General features: G+C 46.8%; 1 protein-coding gene and 1 long non-coding RNA gene across 2 annotated transcripts in view; one reads left to right on the forward strand and one right to left on the reverse strand.

Annotated features, from left to right (window-relative positions):
- Positions 1–15,247: 15,247 nt before the first annotated feature.
- The window catches only part of LOC140391587 (uncharacterized), a 57,434-nt gene continuing 50,363 nt past the window's right edge, over positions 15,248–22,318 (reverse strand). Inside the window, exon 4 of the long non-coding RNA XR_011935124.1 lies at positions 15,248–15,444. This is a non-coding gene — a long non-coding RNA (uncharacterized lncRNA). The remainder of the gene's footprint in view (positions 15,445–22,318) is intronic.
- The window catches only part of gpc6a (glypican 6a), a 1,492,324-nt gene continuing 1,490,847 nt past the window's right edge, over positions 20,842–22,318 (forward strand). The window contains exon 1 of the mRNA XM_072476229.1: positions 20,842–21,555. Within this exon, the coding sequence (XP_072332330.1) occupies positions 21,396–21,555 (160 nt within the window). The 5' untranslated portion in view covers positions 20,842–21,395. The remainder of the gene's footprint in view (positions 21,556–22,318) is intronic.

Consider the following 22,318-nt stretch of genomic DNA (forward strand, 5'->3'; position numbering starts at 1 on the left):
GCGCAACAGCACAGAGTCAGGAGTGTAATGGAATACTCTCCACTTGCCTCGATGAGTGCAGCTCCAACAACACTCAAGAAGCTCGACACCATCCAGGACAAAGCAGCCCACTTGATTGCTCCCCATTCCACAAACATTGAAACCCTCCACCATCGACGAACAGTGGCAGCCTTGTGTGCCATCTACAAGGTGCATTGCAGGAACTCACCAAGGTTCCTTAGACAACACCTTCCAAACCCACGACCACTACCATCTAGAAGGACAAGGGCAGCAGATACCTGGGAACAACACCACCTGGAGGTTCCCCTCCGAGTTACTCACCATCGTGACTTGGAAATATATTGCCATTCCTTCACTGTCGCTGGAGCAACATCCTGGAACTCCGCCCCTAATAGCGCTGTGGGTGTACCTACATCTCAAGGAATGCAGCGATTCAAGAAGGCAACCCACCACCACCTTCTGAAGGGAAACTAGAGATGGGCAATAAATTTTTCAAAAAATCATATAATGTGCATGCATGTTGGAAATAAAGTATGGTTTAAGACCTGTGATCTATTTAGAGAATAAAAAAGCATTATTCCTGGCTGCTATCTCATGATGCATCTTCGAAAGGGTTTGCCTGGTTGTCAGATGGGACCAGGATTGCTACTGGTCGATTAAGAACAGAAAATGCGAGAGTCATTCATCAGGTCACCTCGCATCTCTGGAGAGAAATGGAGTTAACATGTTTCAGGTCAATGACCTTTCATCTAAACTGCAAGATGTTAGAGATTAATAGCTGTTAAGCACCTGCGGAGCTTTGCCAGTTCCAGCCCCATTCCAGGATTTAAGCGGATTATTTAGGCTGATACTTTAGTTCAGTGCTGAGGTCACGCTACATTGTTGGGAGAGGTATCTTTTGGATGAAAAGCTAAACCAAGGCTCCAACTGGCTGTTCAAATGAATGTAAAATGAAACCCATGGGTGCTTGTCAAAGAAGAGCAGAGCGTTTATCTTCAACCCTAAACCAACATTCATTGCTCAATTTAGTTATTTAATTACTATTTGTGGAACCTCGGTGTCAATCACATCTGCCTAAAAAACAAAAATCTGTGTGCTTCAAAAATATAATTGCTTGGCTATGGCGAGCGGTAGGAAGTCTTGATAGTGTGAAAGGCAATGTGCCTCATTCTTCTTTTTTTGAAGTGACAGCCCCTTTGTTCTTTGGAAATGAACTGGTAGTTGACAGTTTGCTATGGCATGAAGAGATGTTTCTAATAGCTAAGATTCTGCTGGCTGTGGATCACAGGCCATTTTCCTGATATAGCTTTCGCAACACTGTCTTATAACTGCTTTGCTGTTGACCTCTCAAGGTCTCAGTGATCCTCGAATTTCTGAAGGCGTTTGTGGGTTGCCAACTTCGGCTGGATGTAAACCTGGAAGTTTCATCACATGGCCAACTTCTGCCTTCTACCCCGCCCTATCAAACCGTCCTTGCCACCATCTTCAATTGTATTATCACCAATAAGTAAGAGTATTCAGTGAAAATGGAGGAAAAAAATAATGCCCCTGTGACTTTTCTCCAAGGTTGCTTGCCGTCATATCCAGGATATTAATATTTGATTCCCGAGGACTGCAGGACAATTCTGGAGGGTTGGAAGATAAAGAGAGAGTACAAAGAGACAGAACAGTGTGAAAAATAATATTTTAAGTTTTTTGAAACTCTCTAACAACAATTTGCTAGGCCTCAGAATGGGACTCCACTGTTTCAATTGCTCCCTTTCTGGGCCAGCAAGGTTGAGTGGTATTTCAGGAACATAAAACCTTGTCACTACAAAGGTACTTACATTATAACATTGCAATCCTAACCTCCTGTGGCAATATGCATTGCCAATTAATGTGCAAACTATTATGAAATTCACAGGCAGGTTGAAGGTGAGCATCCACTTTCTAACCACAAATTGCTGAATGGTTAACACATTAATAACAGTGAAAGCCATTAAACCCATCATTATTTTGAAAGCAGATTCTGGCCCTTTATTTCAATAGGCATATGCATGGGTTTTATTCCACCGGGATTACACTTACAAAGATGTTCAGCTTGTGCCCTTGGTTACAGAGGCATACCTTACAGATCATTTGCATCGGTTCCCAACAATCTAATGGACAGAGTTGTCAAACCTCCAGATTGGCCTGGAGTCTCCAGAAATTAAAGATTAATCTCCTTATAATTTATGTGTTGGACGGGGTGAGAGAGAGCTACTGAAATTCAGGTGGGGATGGTGTCGCGGTGGTAATGTCACTGAATTTATCATCCAGCGGCCTAGATTAATGCTCCGAGGATATGAGTTCATATGGCAGCTCGTGGAATTTAAATTTAGTCAATAAAGCAGGAATATAAAACTAGTCTCGGCAATGGTGACCATGACAACTACTGTTGATTGCTGTAATGACTCTTTTGATCCATTCAGATTGTTTAGGGATAGAAATCTGCCATCCCTACCCGGTCTGGCCTACATGTGAATCCAGGCCTACAGTAATGTGGTTGACTCTTAACAGCCCTCCGAAATGGTCAATTCAATGGCAATCGGGAGCGGTGCAACAAATGCCGACTTTTCCAGCGACCCCCTACATCTCATGAAATAAAAAAAATCCCTGTTCTCTTCCCAACTGTCCACAATCAGTAAGCTTTTGAGATGAATATGTGTGTGTTTTTAACCCCTGAGTTGTGGACAATTTAAATAACCAGCAGCAACATTTCATGGGTTTAAATAAAAAAAGATGACTGTTTATTTAATCACTCACACCAAAATCTAACACTTTGGAGCTCACTCGCATAGTCTCACATAAACAAACACACTGGAGGAAGATACAGTTGAAGAAAAACTCAGTTTTTGCACTGAGTGCTGAATTTGGTGCTTTTTGAGTGCGATAGTGAGAGTTTGGTGACCGAGGGAGTATAAGGCTTCATTTTTATCTAAAGTTTAGTCTTTCTTTTATTTAGTTAATTAACTTAAAAGTTGCTGTTTGGTTTAGAAGAAGGTGAATTTTCAATCAGCTTTAAACAGGCTTCTACTTCTAGGCACTTGCAGCTGGAGCTTGTTAATTAGTTAATTGGATTAGGCCAGTTTTTCAGAGGCTAGATTCACAGTATAAAAGATATCCCCTACAGTGCAGACTTTGTTTGCACTGAGTGCTGAATTTGGTGCTTTTTGAGTGTGATAGTGAGAGTTTGGTGACCGAGGGAGTGCTGAATTTGGTGCTTTTTGAGTGTGATAGTGAGAGTTTGGTGACCGAGGGAGTTAGGTGAGGAGGGAGTAAGGTGCTCCTTTCATTTTGTTTCCGACATTTACGCAAAGAGTGAGAAGAGAGCCAGGAGTTTACAGGAAGTGTAGCTGACTGGGAGCAGAGTCGGAGGGCGGAGATCTAGTTAGTCCACACAGCAGCTATATTCTGTCAGGTAAGAGGGGATGGAGGCTAGGCCAGTTACATGCTCCTCCTGTAGGATGTGGGTGGTGAGGGATACCACCGGTGTCCCCACTGACTATACCTGCGGGAAGTGCACCCAACTTCAGCTCCTCAAAGACCGTGTTAGGGAACTGGAGCTGAAGCTGGATGAACTTCGGATCATCCGGGAGGCAGAGGGGGTGATTGAGAAGAGTTACAGGGAGGTAACCACACCCAAGGTACAGGACAAGAATAGCTGGGTTACAGTCAGGGGGAAAAAAAACAAACAGGCAGACAGTGCAGGGATCCCTTGTGGCCGTTCCCCTTCAAAACAAGTATACCGTTTTGGATGCTGTTGGGGGGGATGACCTACCGGGGGAAGGCCCTAGCGGCCAGGTCTCTGGCACTGAGTCTGGCTCTGGGGCTCAGAAGGGAAGGGGGGAGAATAGAAAAGCAATAGTTGTAGGAGATTCAATGGTTAGGGGAATAGATAGGAGATTCTGTGGTCGCAAGTGAGACTCCCGGAAGGTATGTTGCCTCCCGGGTGCCAGGGCCAGGGATGTCTCGGATCGTGTCTTCAGGATCCTTAAGGGGGAGGGTGAGCAGCCAGAAGTCGTGGTGCACATTGGTACCAACGACATAGGTAGGAAAAGGGGTGTGGAGGTAATAAACAAGTTTAGGGAGTTAGGCTGGAAGTTGAAAGCCAGGACAGACAGAGTTGTCATCTCTGGTTTGTTGCCGGTGCCACGTGATAGCGAGGCTAGGAATAGGGAGAGAGTGCAGTTGAACACGTGGCTGCAGGAATGGTGTAGGAGGGAGGGCTTCAGGTATTTGGATAATTGGAGCGCATTCTGCGGAAGGTGGGACCTGTACAAGCAGGACGGGTTGCATCTGAACCAGAGGGGCACCAATATCCTGGGAGGGAGGTTTGCTAGTACTCTTCGGGAGGGTTTAAACTAATTTGGCAGGGGAATGGGAACCGGATTTGTAGTCCAGCAACTAAGGTAGCCGATATTCAGGACGCCAAAGCATGTAATGAGGCAGTGGGGGAGGGAACACTGACAAAGGAGAGTATTTGCAGGCACGGAGATGGGTTGAAGTGTGTATACTTCAACGCAAGAAGCATCAGGAATAAGGTGGGTGAACTTAAGGCATGGATCGGTACTTGGGACTACGATGTGGTGGCCATCACGGAAACTTGGATAGAAGAGGGGCAGAAATGGTTGTTGGAGGTCCCTGGTTATAGATGTTTCAATAAGATTAGGGAGGGTGGTAAAAGAGGTGGGGGGGTGGCATTATTAATTAGAGATAGTATAACAGCTGCAGAAAGGCAGTTCGAGGAGTATCACCCTATTGAGGTAGTATGGGTTGAAGTCAGAAATAGGAAAGGAGCAGTCACCTTGTTAGGAGTTTTCTATAGGCCCCCCAATAGTAGCAGAGATGTGGAGGAACAGATTGGGAAACAGATTTTGGAAAGGTGCAGAAGTCATAGGGTAGTAGTCATGGGTGACTTTAACTTCCCAAATATTGAGTGGAAACTCTTTAGATCAAATAGTTTGGATGGGGTGGTGTTTGTGCAGTGTGTCCAGGAAGCTTTTCTAACACAGTATGTAGATTGTCCGACCAGAGGAGGGGCAATATTGGATTTAGTACTCGGTAATGAGCCAGGGCAAGTGATAGATTTGTTAGTGGGGGAGCATTTTGGAGATAGTGACCACAATTCTGTGACTTTCACTTTAGTAATGGAGAGGGATAGGTACGTGCAACAGGGCAAGGTTTACAATTGGGGGAAGGGTAAATACGATGTTGTCAGACAAGAATTGAAGTGCATAAGTTGGGAACATAGGCTGGCAGGGAAGGACACAAGTGAAATGTGGAACTTGTTCAAGGAACAGGTGCTACGTGTCCTTGATATGTATGTCCCTGTCAGGCAGGGAAGAGATGGTCGAGTGAGGGAACCATGGTTGACAAGAGAGGTTGAATGTCTTGTTAAGAGAAAAAAGGTGACTTATGTAAGGCTGAAGAAACAAGGTTCAGACAGGGCATTGGAGGGATACAAGATAGCCAGGAGGGAACTGAAGAAAGGGATTAGGAGAGCTAAGAGAGGGCATGAACAATCTTTGGCGGGTAGGATCAAGGAAAACCCCAAGGCCTTTTACACATATGTGAGAAATATGAGAATGACTAGAGCGAGGGTAGGTCCGATCAAGGATAGTAGCGGGAGATTGTGTATTGAGTCTGAAGAGATAGGAGAGGTCTTGAATGAGTACTTTTCTTCTGTATTTACAAATGAGAGGGGCGATATTGTTGGAGAGGACAGTGTGAAACAGATTGGTAAGCTCGAGGAAATACTTGTTAGGAAGGAAGATGTGTTGGGCATTTTGAAAAACTTGAGGATAGACAAGTCCCCCGGGCCTGACGGGATATATCCAAGGATTCTATGGGAAGCAAGAGATGAAATTGCAGAGCCGTTGGCAATTATCTTTTCGTCCTCACTGTCAACAGGGGTGGTACCAGGGGATTGGAGAGTGGCGAATGTCGTGCCCCTGTTCAAAAAAGGAACTAGGGATAACCCTGGGAATTACAGGCCAGTTAGTCTTACTTCGGTGGTAGGCAACGTAATGGAAAGGGTACTGAAGGATAGGATTTCTGAGCATCTGGAAAGACACTGCTTGATTCGGGATAGTCAGCACGGATTTGTGAGGGGTAGGTCTTGCCTTACAAATCTTATTGAATTCTTTGAGGAGGTGACCAAGCATGTGGATGAAGGTAAAGCAGTGGATGTAGTGTACATGGATTTTAGTAAGGCATTTGATAAAGTTCCCCATGGTAGGCTTCTGCACAAAGTAAGGAGGCATGGGATAGTGGGAAATTTGGCCAGTTGGATAACGAACTGGCTAACCGATAGAAGTCAGAGAGTGGTGGTGGATGGCAAATATTCAGCCTGGATCCCCGTTACCAGTGGTGTACCGCAGGGATCAGTTCTGGGTCCTCTGCTGTTTGTGATTTTCATTAATGACTTGGATGAGGGAGTTGAAGGGTGGGTCAGTAAATTTGCAGACGATACGAAGATTGGTGGAGTTGTGGATAGTAAGGAGGGCTGTTGTCGGCTGCAAAGAGACATAGATAGGATGCAGAGCTGGGCTGAGAAGTGGCAGATGGAGTTTAACCCTGAAAAGTGTGAGGTTGTCCATTTTGGAGGGACAAATATGAATGCGGAATACAGGGTTAACGGTAGAGCTCTTGGCATTGTGGAGGAGCAGAGAGACCTTGGGGTCTATGTTCATACATCTTTGAAAGTTGCCACTCAAGTGGATAGAGCTGTGAAGAAGGCCTATGGTGTGCTCGCGTTCATTAACAGGGGGATTGAATTTAAGAGCCGTGAGGTGATGATGCAGCTGTACAAAACTTTGGTAAGGCCACATTTGGAGTACTGTGTACAGTTCTGGTCGCCTCATTTTAGGAAGGATGTGGAAGCTCTGGAAAAGGTGCAAAGAAGATTTACCAGGATGTTGCCTGGAATGGAGAGTAGGTCTTACGAGGAAAGGTTGAGGGTGCTAGGCCTTTTCTCATTAGAGCGGAGAAGGATGAGGGGCGACTTGATAGAGGTTTATAAGATGATCAGGGGAATAGATAGAGTAGACAGTCAGAGACTTTTTCCCCAGGTGGAACACACCATTACAAGGGGACATAAATTTAAGGTGAAAGGTGGAAGATATAGGAGGGATATCAGAGGTAGGTTCTTTACCCAGAGAGTAGTGGGGGCATGGAATGCACTGCCTGTGGAAGTAGTTGAGTCGGAAACATTAGGGACCTTCAAGCAGCTGTTGGATAGGTACATGGATTACTGGAAAATGATATAGTGTCGATTTATTTGTTCTTAAGGGAAGCACGGTAGCATTGTGGATAGCACAATTGCTTCACAGATCCATGGTCCCAGGTTCGATTCCGGCTTGGGTCATTGTCTGTGCGGAGTCTGCACGTCCTCCCCGTGTCTGCGTGGGTTTCCTCCGGGTGCTCCGGTTTCCTCCCACAGTCCAAAGATGTGCGGGTTAGGTGAATTGGCCAATGATAAATTGCCCTTAATGTCCAAATTGCCCTTGGTGTTGGGTGGAGGTGTTGAGTTTGGGTCGGGTGCTCTTTCCAAGAGCTGGTGCAGACTCAAAGGGCCGAATGGCCTCCTTCTGCACTGTAAATTCAATGATAATCTATGATTAATCTAGGACAAAGGTTCGGCACAACATCGTGGGCCGAAGGGCCTGTTCTGTGCTGTATTTTCTATGTTCTATGTTCTATGAAAATAGTGCACTTTTAGAGGTTACAAGGAAAAAATAGTTCATCATTCATGTGACTGTCTTGTTTAGGAAAACCTGCATTGCAGGCCTGATGAAGAAGATGTCTCCTCTCCTGAACGGTAGTTTAGGTAATTGCAACAACCAGTCACATGCCAACAACTTGGCATCCACATTCAACAGCGAAATCGGGTGACAAGATTCATACTGCTCCGGGTCTTTGGTGAGCGATATCGAGATCTGAGACAGCGTGGGGGGGGGGGGGGGGGGGGGCGGGGGGGGGGGGGGGGGGGGGGAAAGCTTCCCCCTCACAATCTACTTATTGTACATCTCAACTAGCATAGGCACCAGCTCCAACCCATACTTCTTATAAAACCCGATTGGGAACCCATCCGGCCTCGGGGCATTCCCCCCCTGCATCGACCTCATGGAATCCATCACCTCACTCAATTGGGGCCCCCAGTCCCTACACCTTCGCCCCCTCAACCCTCAGAAACTCCAACCAACTAAAAACTGCCTCATCCCTTCATCTCCCATCGGAGGCTCCGAACTATCCAGCCTCTGATAAAAAGCTTCAAAAACCCGATTGAACCCCCCAGCTCCGATACCAGCACACCCCTCTCATCTCTCACCTCCCCATCTCCTTTGCCATCGCCTGCCTCCTCAACTGGTGCGCAAGCATCCTGCTCGCTTTCTCCCCATTCTCATATACCGCCACTGTGGCTTCACACAATTGTCCCACTGTCCATCCTGTGGACACCAACCCAAACTCTATCTGGAACCTCTGCCTCTCCTTTAGTAGCACCTCCTCAGGCCCCTCTGAATATCTCCATCCACCCTCAGAATATCCTCCACCAACCTCAACCTCTCAGCCTGCTCCACTCTCTCTTGGTGCGTCCGAATCGATATACGTTGCCTCCTTACCACCACTTTCAGAACCTCCTACAGTGTGGAGGCAGAAACCTCCCTGTATCGTTCAGTTCCACATATTTTCAGATGGCCACCCTACCCTCTCACAAATCTCATTGTCCGGCAACAATCCCACATCCAACTTCCACTGTGGCCGCTGAACCTCCCCCTGCACCACCCGCAAGTGTGGTCTGAGACCACAATCGCCGAATACTCCGATCCCACCAACGCCTTGTTCAAAACCAAAAAATAAATCCGAGAATACACCCGGTGAACGTGCGGGAACTCCTTTGTCCTAGGCTTCTCAAACTGCCACGGGTCCACCCCCATGTGTTCCATAAACCCCAACAACTACTTTGCTGTAGCAGACACCCTTAGAGACCTCGGGCTTGACGATCCAACCCAGGTCCAGCATCGTATTGGAAATCTCCCCCCATAATCAGATAGTGCATGTCTGGAATCTTTGCTAAGACCCGCCTCAAAAAGTCCACATCGTCCCAAATTGGGGCATATACATTCACTCGCACCACAGGCGTCGCCTCTTGCTTCCCACTAACCATCACAAATTACCCCCTGGATCAGTTACAATACTACCAACCTCATAGGTCACCCTTATGTTCCTCAGCACCACCACCCCTCTCGCCTTCATATCCAAACCCGAGTGTAACACCTGCCCCACCCAGCCCTTCCTCAGCTTTGTCTGGTCCTCCAGCTTCAGGTGCCTCTCCTGAAGATACACAATGTCTACCTTCAAACTCTAAATGTGCAAAAATGCGTGACCTTTTGGCTGGGCCATTTCGACCCCGCATGTCCCACGTAACCAACCAGGTCAGGGGGCTCCCCGTGTGCGCACCCCCCCCCCCCCCCCGCAATTCGCTGATCAGCCACAGCCCCTCCTTAACAGTCAACACCTTTTTGTTGGATTGTGTCCGTTTGTCTCTGCTAGATAGCGAGCTTTTGAATAAGCCGGGCAAATCATCGGACCTTCAGTGGTCATGTTTGCAGCAACATGTGGCTCACTTCAAAGAGTCCACGCTGAACCAAATTTGCACTTTAAATGTTAGCAGTATGATATATCTTGACTGGGCATGGGAAAGGTAGAGGTATTGTCACTGGATTGGTAATCCAAAGGCTCAGGGGGTCTGGGCTTTGAATCCCAGTATGGCAGATGGTGGATTCAAACCATTGGTAATTGTGGTAAAAATAGTTCATAAATTTCCATTAGTGAAGGAAATGTGTTGCCCAGATCTACAGTAATGCCCTCTGAAATGGACCAAACAATTTCAAAATATTGGATAAAAAATGAAACAAACAGACCATCCGCCATCGACAAAGGCGCTGGAAACTACAACAGCAAACTCTGCCCTGCTAGTCCTGCAAAGTCATCCTTACTAACATCTCTCAAAATTGAGAGCTCTCTCACAGACAAGCCTGACATAGGCATACTCAGCTTACAGACACCACTGGCAGGGACATGCCCAGCAAAGGTGGCGGCACAGTCATATACAGTCGGGAGGGAGCTGCCCAGGGAGCCCTCAACATCAACTCTGGGCCCCATGACGTCTCATGATATCAGGTCAAACATGGTCAGACTTCCTGCCAATTACCACATAACTGCTAGACTGGGCCTGCAGCTGGTAGTGAGGGAAAAACATACTTGATCTCATCCTCATCAACCTGCCTGCCGCAGAGGCATCTGTCCATTGGTAGGAGTGATCACCTTATAGAACATAGAACAATACAGCGCAGTACAGGCCCTTCGGCCCACGATGTTGCACCGAAACAAAAGCCATCTAACCTACACTATGCCATTATCATCCATATGTTTATCCAATAAACTTTTAAATGCCCTCAATGTTGGCGAGTTCATTACTGTAGCAGGTAGGGCATTCCACGGCCTCACTACTCTTTGCGTAAAGAACCTGCCTCTGACCTCTGTCCTATATCTATTACCCCTCAGTTTAAAGTTATGTCCCCTCTTGCCAGCCATATCCATCCGCAGGAGAAAGCTCTCACTGTCCACCCTATCCAACCCCCTGATCATTTTGTATGCCTCTATTAAGTCTCCTCTTAACCTTCTTCTCTCCAACGAAAACAACCTCAAGTCCATCAGCCTTTCCTCATAAGATTTTCCCTCCATACCAGGCAACATCCTGGTAAATCTCCTCTGCACCCGCTCCAAAGCCTCCACGTCCTTCCTATAATGCGGTGACCAGAACTGTACGCAATACTCCAAATGCGGCCGTACCAGAGTTCTGTACAGCTGCAACATGACCTCCCGACTCCGGAACTCAATCCCTCTACCAATAAAGGCCAACACTCCAAAGGCCTTCTTCACAACCCTATCAACCTGGGTGGCAACTTTCAGGGATCTATGTACATGGACACCTAGATCCCTCTGCTCATCCACACTTTCAAGAACTTTACCATTAGCCAAATATTCCGCATTCCTGCTATTCCTTCCAAAGTGAATCACCTCACACTTCTCTACATTAAACTCCATTTGCCACCTCTCAGCCCAGCTCTGCAGCTTATCTATATCCCTCTGTAACCTGCTACATCCTTCCACACTATCGACAACACCACCGACTTTAGTATCCTCTGCAAATTTACTCACCCACCCTTCTGCGCCTTCCTCTAGGTCATTGATAAAAATGACAAACAGCAACGGCCCCAGAACAGATCCTTGTGGTACTCCACTTGTGACTGTACTCCATTCTGAACATTTCCCATCAACCACCACCCTCTGTCTTCTTTCAGCTAGCCAATTTCTGATCCACATCTCTAAATCACCCTCAATCCCCAGCCTCCGTATTTTTTGCAATAGCCTACCGTGGGGAACCTTATCAAACGCTTTGCTGAAATCCATATACACCACATCAACTGCTCTACCCTCGTCTACCTGTTCAGTCACCTTCTCAAAGAACTCAATAAGGTTTGTGAGGCATGACCTACCCTTCACAAAGCCATGCTGACTATCCCTGATCATATTATTCCTATCTAGATGATTATAAATCTTGTCCCTTATAATCCCCTCCAAGACTTTACCCACTACAGACGTGAGGCTCACCGGTCTATAGTTGCCGGGGTTGTCTCTGCTCCCCTTTTTGAACAAAGGGACCACATTTGCTGTCCTCCAGTCCTCTGGCACTATTCCTGTAGCCAATGATGACATAAAAATCAAAGCCAAAGGTCCAGCAATCTCTTCCCTGGCCTCCCATAGAATCCTAGGATAAATCCTATCAGGTCCCGGGGACTTATCTATTTTCAGCCTGTCCAGAATTGCCAACACCTCTTCCCTACGTACCTCAATGCCATCTATTCTATTAGCCTGGGTCTCAGCATTCTCCTCCACAACATTATCTTTTTCCTGAGTGAATACTGACGAAAAATATTCATTTAGTATCTCGCCTATCTCTTTAGACTCCACACACAATTTCCCATCCCTGTCCTTGACTGGTCCTACTCTTTCCCTAGTCATTCGCTTATTCCTGACATACCTATAGAAAGCTTTTGGGTTTTCCTTGATCCTTCCTGCCAAATACTTCTCATGTCCCCTCCTTGCTCGTCTTAGCTCTCTCTTTAGATCCTTCCTCGCTACCTTGTAACTATCCATCGCCCCAACCGAAACTTCACACTTCATCTTCACATAGGCCTCCTTCTTCCTCTTAACAAGAGATTCCACTTCCTTGGTAAACCACGGTTCCCTCGCTCGACGCCTTCCTCCCTGTCTGACCGGTACATACTTATCAAGAACACGCAGTAGCTGATCATTGAACAAGCCCCACTTATCCAGTGTGCCCAACACTTGCAGCCTACTTCTCCACCTTATCCCCCCCAAGTCACGTCTAATGGCATCATAATTGCCCTTCCCCCAGCTATAACTCTTGCCCTGCGGTGTATACTTATCCCTTTCCATCATTAACGTAAACGTCACCGAATTGTGGTCACTGTCCCCAAAGTGCTCTCCTACCTCCAAATCCAACACCTGGTCTGGTTCATTACCCAAAACCAAATCCAACGTGGCCTCGCCTCTTGTTGGCCTGTCAACATATTGTTTCAGGAAACCCTCCTGCACACACTGTACAAAAAACGACCCATCTATTGTACTCGAACTATATCTTTTCCAGTCAATATTTGGAAAGTTAAAGTCTCCCATAATAACTACCCTGTTACTTTCGCTCATACCCAGAATCATCTTCGCCATCCTTTCCTCTACATCCCTAGAACTATTAGGAGGCCTATAAAAAACTCCCAACAGGGTGACCTCTCCTTTCCTGTTTCTAACTTCAGCCCATACTACCTCGGAAGAAGAGTCCCCATCTAGCATCCTCTCCGCCACCGTAATACTGCTCTTGACTAGCAGCGCCACACCTCCCCCTCTTTTGCCTCCTTCTCTGAGCTTACTAAAACACCTAAACCCCGGAACCTGCAACATCCATTCCTGTCCCTGCTCTATCCATGTCTCCGAAATGGCCACAACATCGAAGTCCCAGGTACCAACCCACGCTGCCAGTTCCCCTACCTTGTTTCGTATACTCCTGGCATTGAAGTAGACACACTTCAAACCACCTACCTGAACACTGGCCCCCTCCTGCGACGTCAAATCTGTGCTCCTGACCTCTATACTCTCATTCTCCCTTACCCTAAAACTACAATCCAGATTCCCATTGTGGAGATAAAGTCCTGTATTCACACTGAGGATACTTTTCATTGTGATGTGTGGTGGTACCACCTTGCTAAATGCTAATAGATTTCATACAGATCAATCAACTCAAGACTGGGCAGCTGTGAGATGCTGTGGGCCATCAGCAGCAGCTGAATCTGTAATGTCATGGCCCGGCATATCTCCCACCCAACCAATACCACCAAGCCAGGGGATCAATCCTGGATCAATGAAGTGTGCAGGAGGGGATGCCCAGAGCAGCACCAGGCATTCCTATCTCCGGGTGTGAATCTGGTGAAACTACAACACAGAACTACTTGTGGCCAAACAACAAGTGATAGACAGAGTTGAGTGATTCCACAATCAATGGATTAGATCTAAGCACTGCAGTCCTGCCACATCCAGTCATGAATGGTGCTGGACAGTTAAACAACTCACTGGAGGAGGAGGCTCCACAAATATCCCCATTCTCAATGGTGGGGAGCCCAGCGCATCAGTGCAAAAGATAAGATTGAAGCATTCGCAAACATTTTTAGCCAGAAGTGTAAAGTGGATGATCTCTTTCAGCCTCCCTGATCTCCTCCAAGTCAACCCCCAGTTTCCCCCATGGTCTCCAGCACCACAGATGCCAATTTGACTCACTCCACATGATAATAAGAAACTGCTGAAGACACTAGATATGTAAAGACTATTGGCCCAGACAATATTCAAGCAATAGTACTGAACACTTGTGCTCCAGAACTGGCCATAGCCCTAGCCAAGCTGTTCCAGTACAATTACAACACTGGCATCTACCCGGCAATGTAGAAAATTGCCCAGGTATGTTCTGTGTGCAAGAAATAGCACAAATCCAACCCGGCCAATTACCGCCCTATTAGTCTACTCTCGATAATCAGTAAAGTGATGGAAAAGGTCATCAACTGTGCTATCAAGCGGTACTTGCTTAGCTATCTGCTCACCAACACTCAGTTTGGGTTTTGCTGGGGTCACTCAGCTCCTGACCTCATTACAACCTTGGTTCAAACAAAAGAGTTGAACTACAGAGGTGAGATGAGAGTGAATAACCTTGACTCAAGGCAGCATTTGACCAAGTATGGCATCAAGGAGCCTGAGCAAAACTGGAGTCAATGGGAATCAGTGTAGAAACTCCTTCACTGGTTGGAGATATTCCTGGCACAATTGTCCTCGGCCCAACCATCTTCAGCTGCTTCATCAATTACCTTTGTTTCATCATAAGGTTAGAAGTGGGGATGTTCGCAGATGCTTGCACAATGTTCAGCACCATTCACGACTCCTCAGGTACTGAAGTAGTCCACGTGCAAATGCAACAAGACCTGGACAATATCCAGGCTTGGGATGACAAGTGGCAAGTCAGGTATGCACCACACAAGTGTCAAGCAATGACCATCTCCAACAAAAGGGAATCTAACCATCCCTACTTGACATTCAATGCTAGTACCATTGCTGAAGCCCTCACTATCAACATCTTGGGGGTTACCATTGACCAGAAACTGAACTGGACTAGCCACATAAATACTATGGTTAAAGAACAGGTCAGAGGATCAGAATCCTGTGACGGGTAACTCACCTCCTGACTCTCAAAACCTGTCCACCATCTGCAAGGCACAAGTCAAAAGTGTGATGGGATACCATCCACATGCCTGGATCAGTGCAGCTCCAACAACACTCAAGAAGCTTGACACCATCCAAAACAAAGCAGTCCACTTGATTGGCACCCTATCCACAACATTCACTCCTTCCACCACCAACATACAATGACATCAGTGTGTACCATCTACAACAGTTAGGGTCGCGACCCGCGGGTGGGTCAGGGGTGGGTGTTGGGAGGATGGCGGGCCATGCGCTGCGGTTGGAGCCCAGCGAGGCAGAACGCCTCCTGCTGACATCAGCGTGCTGACCCAGGAGCAGAGGTTTTTTTAACACAAACATCGCATTTTAAAAAAAATTTTTTTATTTTTTTATTTTTAAATCGCTGGAAAATTCTTGCTTGGAGCGGCAGCAGAGAGAGGTTCACAGCGCCTCGTACGCTGACGTCACATGCTCTGGGCGCGAGAGAGATTCCTCCATTTTGCAGCTGCCAGCAGTGAAGGTCTGAGCTCCAGGGCCTTTGGTGAACAACCCATGAAGAAGCTGAAAGCAGGAACAAAGCAGCATAAAGATGATTACTTGAGGTATGGGTTCATTAATTGTGTCACTGCAAATAAGGATGTAAAGTTTGTGAGTGTTATATGCAGGGAAGTACTGGCAAATGAAAGATGAAAACCCTCAAAACTTCAATGAAGTTCAAATTCATGGTGGGTTCGAGGATAAACCTCTTGATTTTTTTCAACGAATGCAGTGAGATTTTAAATCATCAGCTGAAGTCTTTATCAGAAATGGAACATTGAATTACAAAGCAAGTGAGATCATGAGAACCAAGCAGGCTCACCTGTCACATTAAGGGTAAGTGAAAATGGTGGGTCGTGAAGGTCAACTGGAGTGGGTCACGAAGGTCAGCCGGCGTGGGCGTGAAGGTCGGCCGGCATGGGGCGTGAAGGTCAACCGGTGTGCGTCGCGAAGGTCAGCCGGCGTGGGCGTGAAGGTCAACTGGAGTGGGTCACGAAGGTCAGCCGGCGTGGGCGTGAAGGTCGGCCGGCATGGGGCGTGAAGGTCAACTGGAGTGGGTCACGAAGGTCAGCCGGCGTGGGTGTGAAGGTCGGCCGGCATGGGGCGTGAAGGTCAACCGGTGTGGGTCGCGAAGGTCAGCCGGCGTGGGCGTGAAGGTCAACTGGAGTGGGTCACGAAGGTCAGCCGGCGTGGGCGTGAAGGTCGGCCGGCATGGGGCGTGAAGGTCAACTGGAGTGGGTCACGAAGGTCAGCCGGCGTGGGCGTGAAGGTCAAATGGTGTGGGTCGCGAAGGTCAGCCGGCGTGGGTCTCGAAGGATGGGCGGTTGGAAAAAAGGGTCGCGGGAAAAAATGTTTGAAAAACACTTATCTACAAGATGCACCGCAGGAACTCACCGAGATTCATTGTACAGCACCTTTCAAACCTCCGATCTCTACGATCTAGCAGAACATCACCACCTGGAATTTCCCTCCAAGCCACTCTGACTTGCAAATATACCGCTGTTCCTTCACTGTCACTGGGGCAAAACCCTGGAATTCCCTCCCATACACCACAAGGCCTCAAGGGGGTTCAAGGAGGCAGTTCACCACCTTCTCAAGGGCAATTAGGGATGGGCATAAATGCTGGCCTAACCAGTGATGCCCACATCCTGTGAATAATAAATTACACTGTTGAAAGCAACTTAGGAACATTTATAAAATTATGTTTTTTTTCATTTTATTTGAACTATTTCCTTTTTTAGTTATAAATATATCAGAGATGGGTAAAGCAAGCAATTTAATGGGGGTGGTAGGCAGCAGGAAGTAACGTGTTGATACCTCCAGGAATATTTCCAACCAGAGTTGGCAACCCTATCGACAGAACAGCTTGCAATGCCATCACAGATTCATAAATCATTTTTCACTGGTTCAATGATTTCAATGAAGCTGCCCTCGACTTCACCAATTGCGCTCAGCATTTTATTCGATTTTCGTGTGAGAAATTGATAACAGTGGAATCTATGATGATGACTTCATCAACAACTTTCAACAAGTAATTCAGCAATTTTGTTTTAAAATCTTATCTGGGGAGCACCTTTTTGTTATATCGGATCAGAAGGTTTTTTAGGATAGAGCAGGAATGTCCAACCTCTTGGAACTGGAACACACGTAACTCAGTTGTTCTGAGATGATCCTTCCTATCTATGAAGTCTCGGCATAGTACTCGGATGGAAAATAGACCATCGTCAAACTCTGTTTATTAGTACTACCTCTAAACATGTTACAGGGTAAGCATGTTGCTCCTGGACATGGTGTACCAACCTCTCTCTCTCTCTCTCTCGAGTCTAACACATGACTGATTGACGCCAGTGATACATCACCACCGACAGTCTCTATCTTACATGAGCATATCCTATCTGTGAAATGTTTATACTGCACCTCTCACCGAGCATATATCTCATCATCAACAACAATATGAAACTATGGGCATGATCTAAGCGAATTGCAACAGAGTCCCGTGTCAAGCATGTTCAGCTGGGTGTTTACCCGGGACTCTGTTGCAATCCGGGGCCTCAGCGGGGAATGCCTGGCCAACGCTGCACATAGTCCCGTTTCCTGCACTGAAGAACTCCACTCGCCAGAACTCTTCAGTGCAGGAGAGGAGATCGGGGCGCCATTTTTAAATTGTGTCCTGATCTCTCCCCCCCCCCCCCCCCCCCCCACCCCCCCACCCGATGCAACGCCCAGAGTCCCCAAAGCCCCAATTCACCTAGAAGGAGGTCCTCGGGAACCCTGCACCCCACCTCACATGGGCAGAGACCCACCTGTTCTGATCCCTGGCATGGGTACAATGCTAGTCTGGCACCTTGACAGCGCCATCATGTGGCATTGCCAGGCTGGTGGTGCCTGGCTGGCAGTGCCAAGGTTTTCAATGGCACCAGCAGTGTTAGGGTGCCACCCTGCCCGGAGCCAATCATTCGGGGGCCTCCGATCCCCTGGGAGACCCCAAGTGCCATTACGACTGGTGCCCGTTTGTGGGAAATAAAATGCCTAAAATTCCATGCAATCCACACATATAAACCCACTATAGAAAATGTCCCGGTCCTTCTCCTTAGGTCTGCTCCCAAGTTGCTGAGTATCTTCATACAAAATGTCCAGAACCCCCTGTTCAAAACGTCAAGTCGTTCTTTTCCTCTTATAGCATCCCATTCCCTCACCTGCATCTCTCATTTCCTCCATTCTGCCTCTACTCCATCTCCCTACTTCCTTGGTCTTGGAAAGGCAGCACCACAGATAATGCCAGAATGATCTCTGGACGCGAAGAGTTGAAGTCGAAGGAGAGATTACATAAATTAGAACCCCATACTCCTGGGAATTTAGAAGGCAAAGGGGTGTTTTGGTCCAGGTTTTGAAGTTATTAAGGATAGGGTAGATAGAGAGAAAACAGTTCTGCTCGTTGGGGAAATTAGGACTAGGGAATGTAGTCAAAACATTAGAGCAAAGTCATTCAGGAATGAAATCGGGAAACACGCAAATGATGGTAAACATTTGGAACTCTTTCGCATAAAGACCGTATAATGCTGAGTTAATTATTATTTATTTTAAGTCTGAGATAGGTTTCTATTAACCGAAGGTTTGATAGGCTAAGGAAGAAGGGAAGGTATATGAAGTTATGTCACAGATCGGTTATCGGATCTTTAAATGGCAAAATAGATTCAAGAGAATAAATGATCTAATTGTATTGCTGTGTTCCTCCATCCCTTATGTATCTCTCTATTCGCATCCCTCTTCCCTCCCTCATTTCATCATCCCTCTCTTTCTTTGCATGTTCCCTATTCCTCCTCCTTTCTCTCCCTGTATCTTACCTGTTCCTTTTAGATCATGAGACCATAAGACATAGGAGCAGAATTAGGCCATTCGGCCCATCAGGTCTACTCCACCATTTCTTTCATATTCTCTTCTCCGTTTACTCTTCTCTTTATTTTTATTTCCCCAACACTTTTCCTTACTCCCGCCCCTGCATGTTCCCTTTATACCCTGTCAGGTATCGGCCTTGGCTCAGTTTGTAGGATACTTACCTCTGACCCAGCAGGTCGTGGGTTCAAGTCCTGTTCCAAAGAGTTGATGACAAAACCTGAGCCAACACTGTATTGGGGGTATTCAGGGAGTTCTGCACTATCAGAGATGTGCCTTTCAGGTGAAATGCTGAACTGAGGCCCTGTCTGTTCTCTCTGATTAAATGTAAAAACTAATTCCCCAGCAATATTTAAAGGAGAGCAGTGGTGTTATTCCCAGTGCTCTGGCTAACATGTATCCCACAATCTTTAAAGAAACAAACAGCATTATCCAGTTTTTTTGGGAACTTTGCTTGCTGCGCATTTTAGGCTGTTGCCTTTCCTAAATTACAACAAGGTCTACACTTCAGAAGGTACTTCATCAGCTCTACAGAGCTTTGAGACATGTGGAGGTCATGAAAGGCAAATACATGCAAATCTTTCTCTCTCTAGTCTCCCCTCCCTCCCATTTCCTTCCCCATTAATTTCTCCCTTCCACATCCATGTTCCCTTCCCTTTTTCCCTCTCCATTCCTCCTATTTCCCCCATTTATATTCTCCAACTGATCCGTCTTCCCCATTTTTATTCCTTCCTTAATGCAGCAATTCCACCATCCCTATTCTCCCTTACCTCTCCTATCCTACACTCCCTCTGCCCTCACTCCCTCCTCTGTTTGGCTTCACTTCTGTATTCACTTACCCTCCCAATCCCTGCCTCCTTTCTCCCCACTCATTCCCGTTCTTCTATCCTGACCCTTTCACCTTTCCCCTCCCACCCACCCCACACCCGTTTCCCACTTGTCTTCCCCATATGGTAGCACAGTGGGTAGCACTGTTGCTTCACAGCTCCAGGGTCACAGGTTCGATTCCCGGCTTGGGTCAGTCTGTGCGGAGTCTGCACGTTCTCCACGTGTCTGTGCTCCATGTGTCTGCGTGGGTTTCCTCCGGGTGCTCCAGATTCCTCCCTCAAGTCCCGAAAGACATGTTGTTAGGCAATTTGGACATTCTGAATTCTCCCTCTGTGTATTCGAACAGGCGCCAGAATGTGGCGACTAGGGGCTTTTTACAGTAACTTCATTGCAGTGTTAATGTAAGCCTACTTGTGACAATAAAGATTATTATTATTATTACTTGCCCTCCCCCTTCCTCTATTCCTCCCTTTTCCCACTTTTCTCCAACATTGCTCCTGTTCATCCCCTTCTCTCCATTATACCATGCATTCCTTGCGTCAACTTTATTCCGCTGGCCAATCATTTCTGGGTCAAAAGGTTGTGCTTTATACTGGAAGCTAGAGTTCATAATCTGAGAGAAAGTGACAGATTGAAGGATGCAGCGTTTTCTTCACAGCAGCCCTGTGTGAGTGACAGTTCAAGTGGATTCTGTAGCAAGCTCTGTGAAAGGACAGGCACACTGCCCCCTGATTCGGCAACATTCCTCCCTCAACCAACACCATTTTTTGGCGCCAGATTAACCGGTCATTCGTCTCGTTGCTTTTTTGTTTTGTTTGCGGGCTCCTGTTTCTGCAGTGACTGCTGTCTTTGCCCACACACAGCAGTCCCTGCACTTTTAATCACTGTGCGTGGAATGAGATGTGGTCAGGCACTAAACCCAAGTTGGTTTATTTAACAGGGGTGACATTTTAAAATAAACATTATAATTATGTCCCCACAGCGGGGGATGGGGTGAAAGTAGGGGGGAGGAGGGGGAGGGTTGAGTAGGTCTGCATTCACAGGCTGCTGCTGTGCAGTCATGCATCTAGGCAGCTTCAGAGCTCAGCAGGTCTTCCAGCAGTTCCATAAGAGTGCCCTTACTCACCAGCCACCAGCAAAAGAAATCAGCAACAACAACAAAAAATGAAGTTTAGAAGTCCCTTTAAAAATCGGTTGAATGTGTTTGCAGTGAAATATTGTTGCCTGACAGGAATACATTGTGTAGACAAGTTGGACAAGCGCCTTCTCTCCTCCCAGTTGCACACAAGAACTCCAGTCCGGGTTTTGCCTTGTGTCCTGTTTCTCAGGAGCTGAGAGCATCCAGAGGCGGAGGTTTTTTTTTCTCAATATATTCCAGGATCTCTCTCACTCCCAGCTTTCAGTCTCAGCCTGTCCGAGTGAACTTCACTGATCAGGCACACACCAAGGATTCCCATCCACACATTTAGGATCCGAGGGCGGGCTCATTCAGAGTGGATCGGTAGAGGAGAAAGCGACGACTTCTTCTTGCCCTTTTTTGTTGTTGAAGAAGAAACTGGTCACCCCTGGACTGTACATCTGTATGTATGTCTGCACGTACATCCTAACCTGCAGCCGGGGGTAGTGGGCAAGCAGCGGGCGCTAGCTACCTGGAGAATTGGCCTCAGCTCCCCAGCTCGGTGCTTGACAGGACTTTTCAGGGGAGTTCGTCAGGGTTTGGGGCAAGAGAAAAAAAAGTGGATTTTCAGCCCACAATGTCCTGGATTTCTGTCCTCCTGCCGGTGCTTTGCACTTTAGCTGTGTTTTGTGGCTCGGTGCTGGCTGATGCGAAAGCTCGGACCTGTTCTGAGGTGAGGCAAGCGTACAGTGCGAAAGGATTCAGCCTCAGCAACATCCCCTACCAAGAGATCTCGGGTAAGGGACGCTCCAGACCTTTTGACAGCCGCTCTTGCTAACTTACTGCACACTAGGGAATGGTCCAGAAACTTGGTGCTGTCTTTGAAGGTGCACCCTTGCAAGTTGGGAGTCTTTTTTTAAAATTGAAAATAAAAACTTCATTCAGTTTAGCTGTGGTTAATTAATATCGAAATAAAAACACAGCAGCTCTTGGCTTTTGTTCTGAAGTTTTACATTTGAATTGCAAGGTAGAATTTAAAAGGCACACCTTTTTTGGCCATCAAGCTGCAGGTTTTCCACATCACCAACATGGTTAAAGAATGACTTTGCCCGCTCAACAACTTCCATTCACTTTACTGTACCAGGATAATGAGTTATTAGATGTCAAACATGAGACCGATCATGTGGTACAAAGAATATTCTTGCCAGCATTGAAGGCAGTAACCAAGAGCTTCAGAAACATTTGCAGGTCCATGTTCATTTGAGACTAACATCACTGAAATTAGCCTAATATATATATTGAATTGTAGATTATATGTTGGGAAGGTCGTTAAGGGGATCTCTAATGTGCATGTGGAGCTTGGGGGGAAAAGTGCCTATAGGATCCAAGCATTAAGTGTCTACATATACCAATGGTTGTCAATTTTCTGAGAGTTTTGTGCAAAATTACTTTTCACTTGTTTCCTTCATTATAAATTTCTCGCCTTTCAGCAGATTGTGCCGTCAGCAAAGTTGAGTTAGTGGGGTTACTACCATATAACATTGGAGATATAACATTGGC

This window comes from Scyliorhinus torazame, chromosome 15, assembly GCF_047496885.1.
Source record: "Scyliorhinus torazame isolate Kashiwa2021f chromosome 15, sScyTor2.1, whole genome shotgun sequence".
Classification (NCBI taxonomy): Eukaryota; Metazoa; Chordata; class Chondrichthyes; order Carcharhiniformes; family Scyliorhinidae; genus Scyliorhinus; species Scyliorhinus torazame.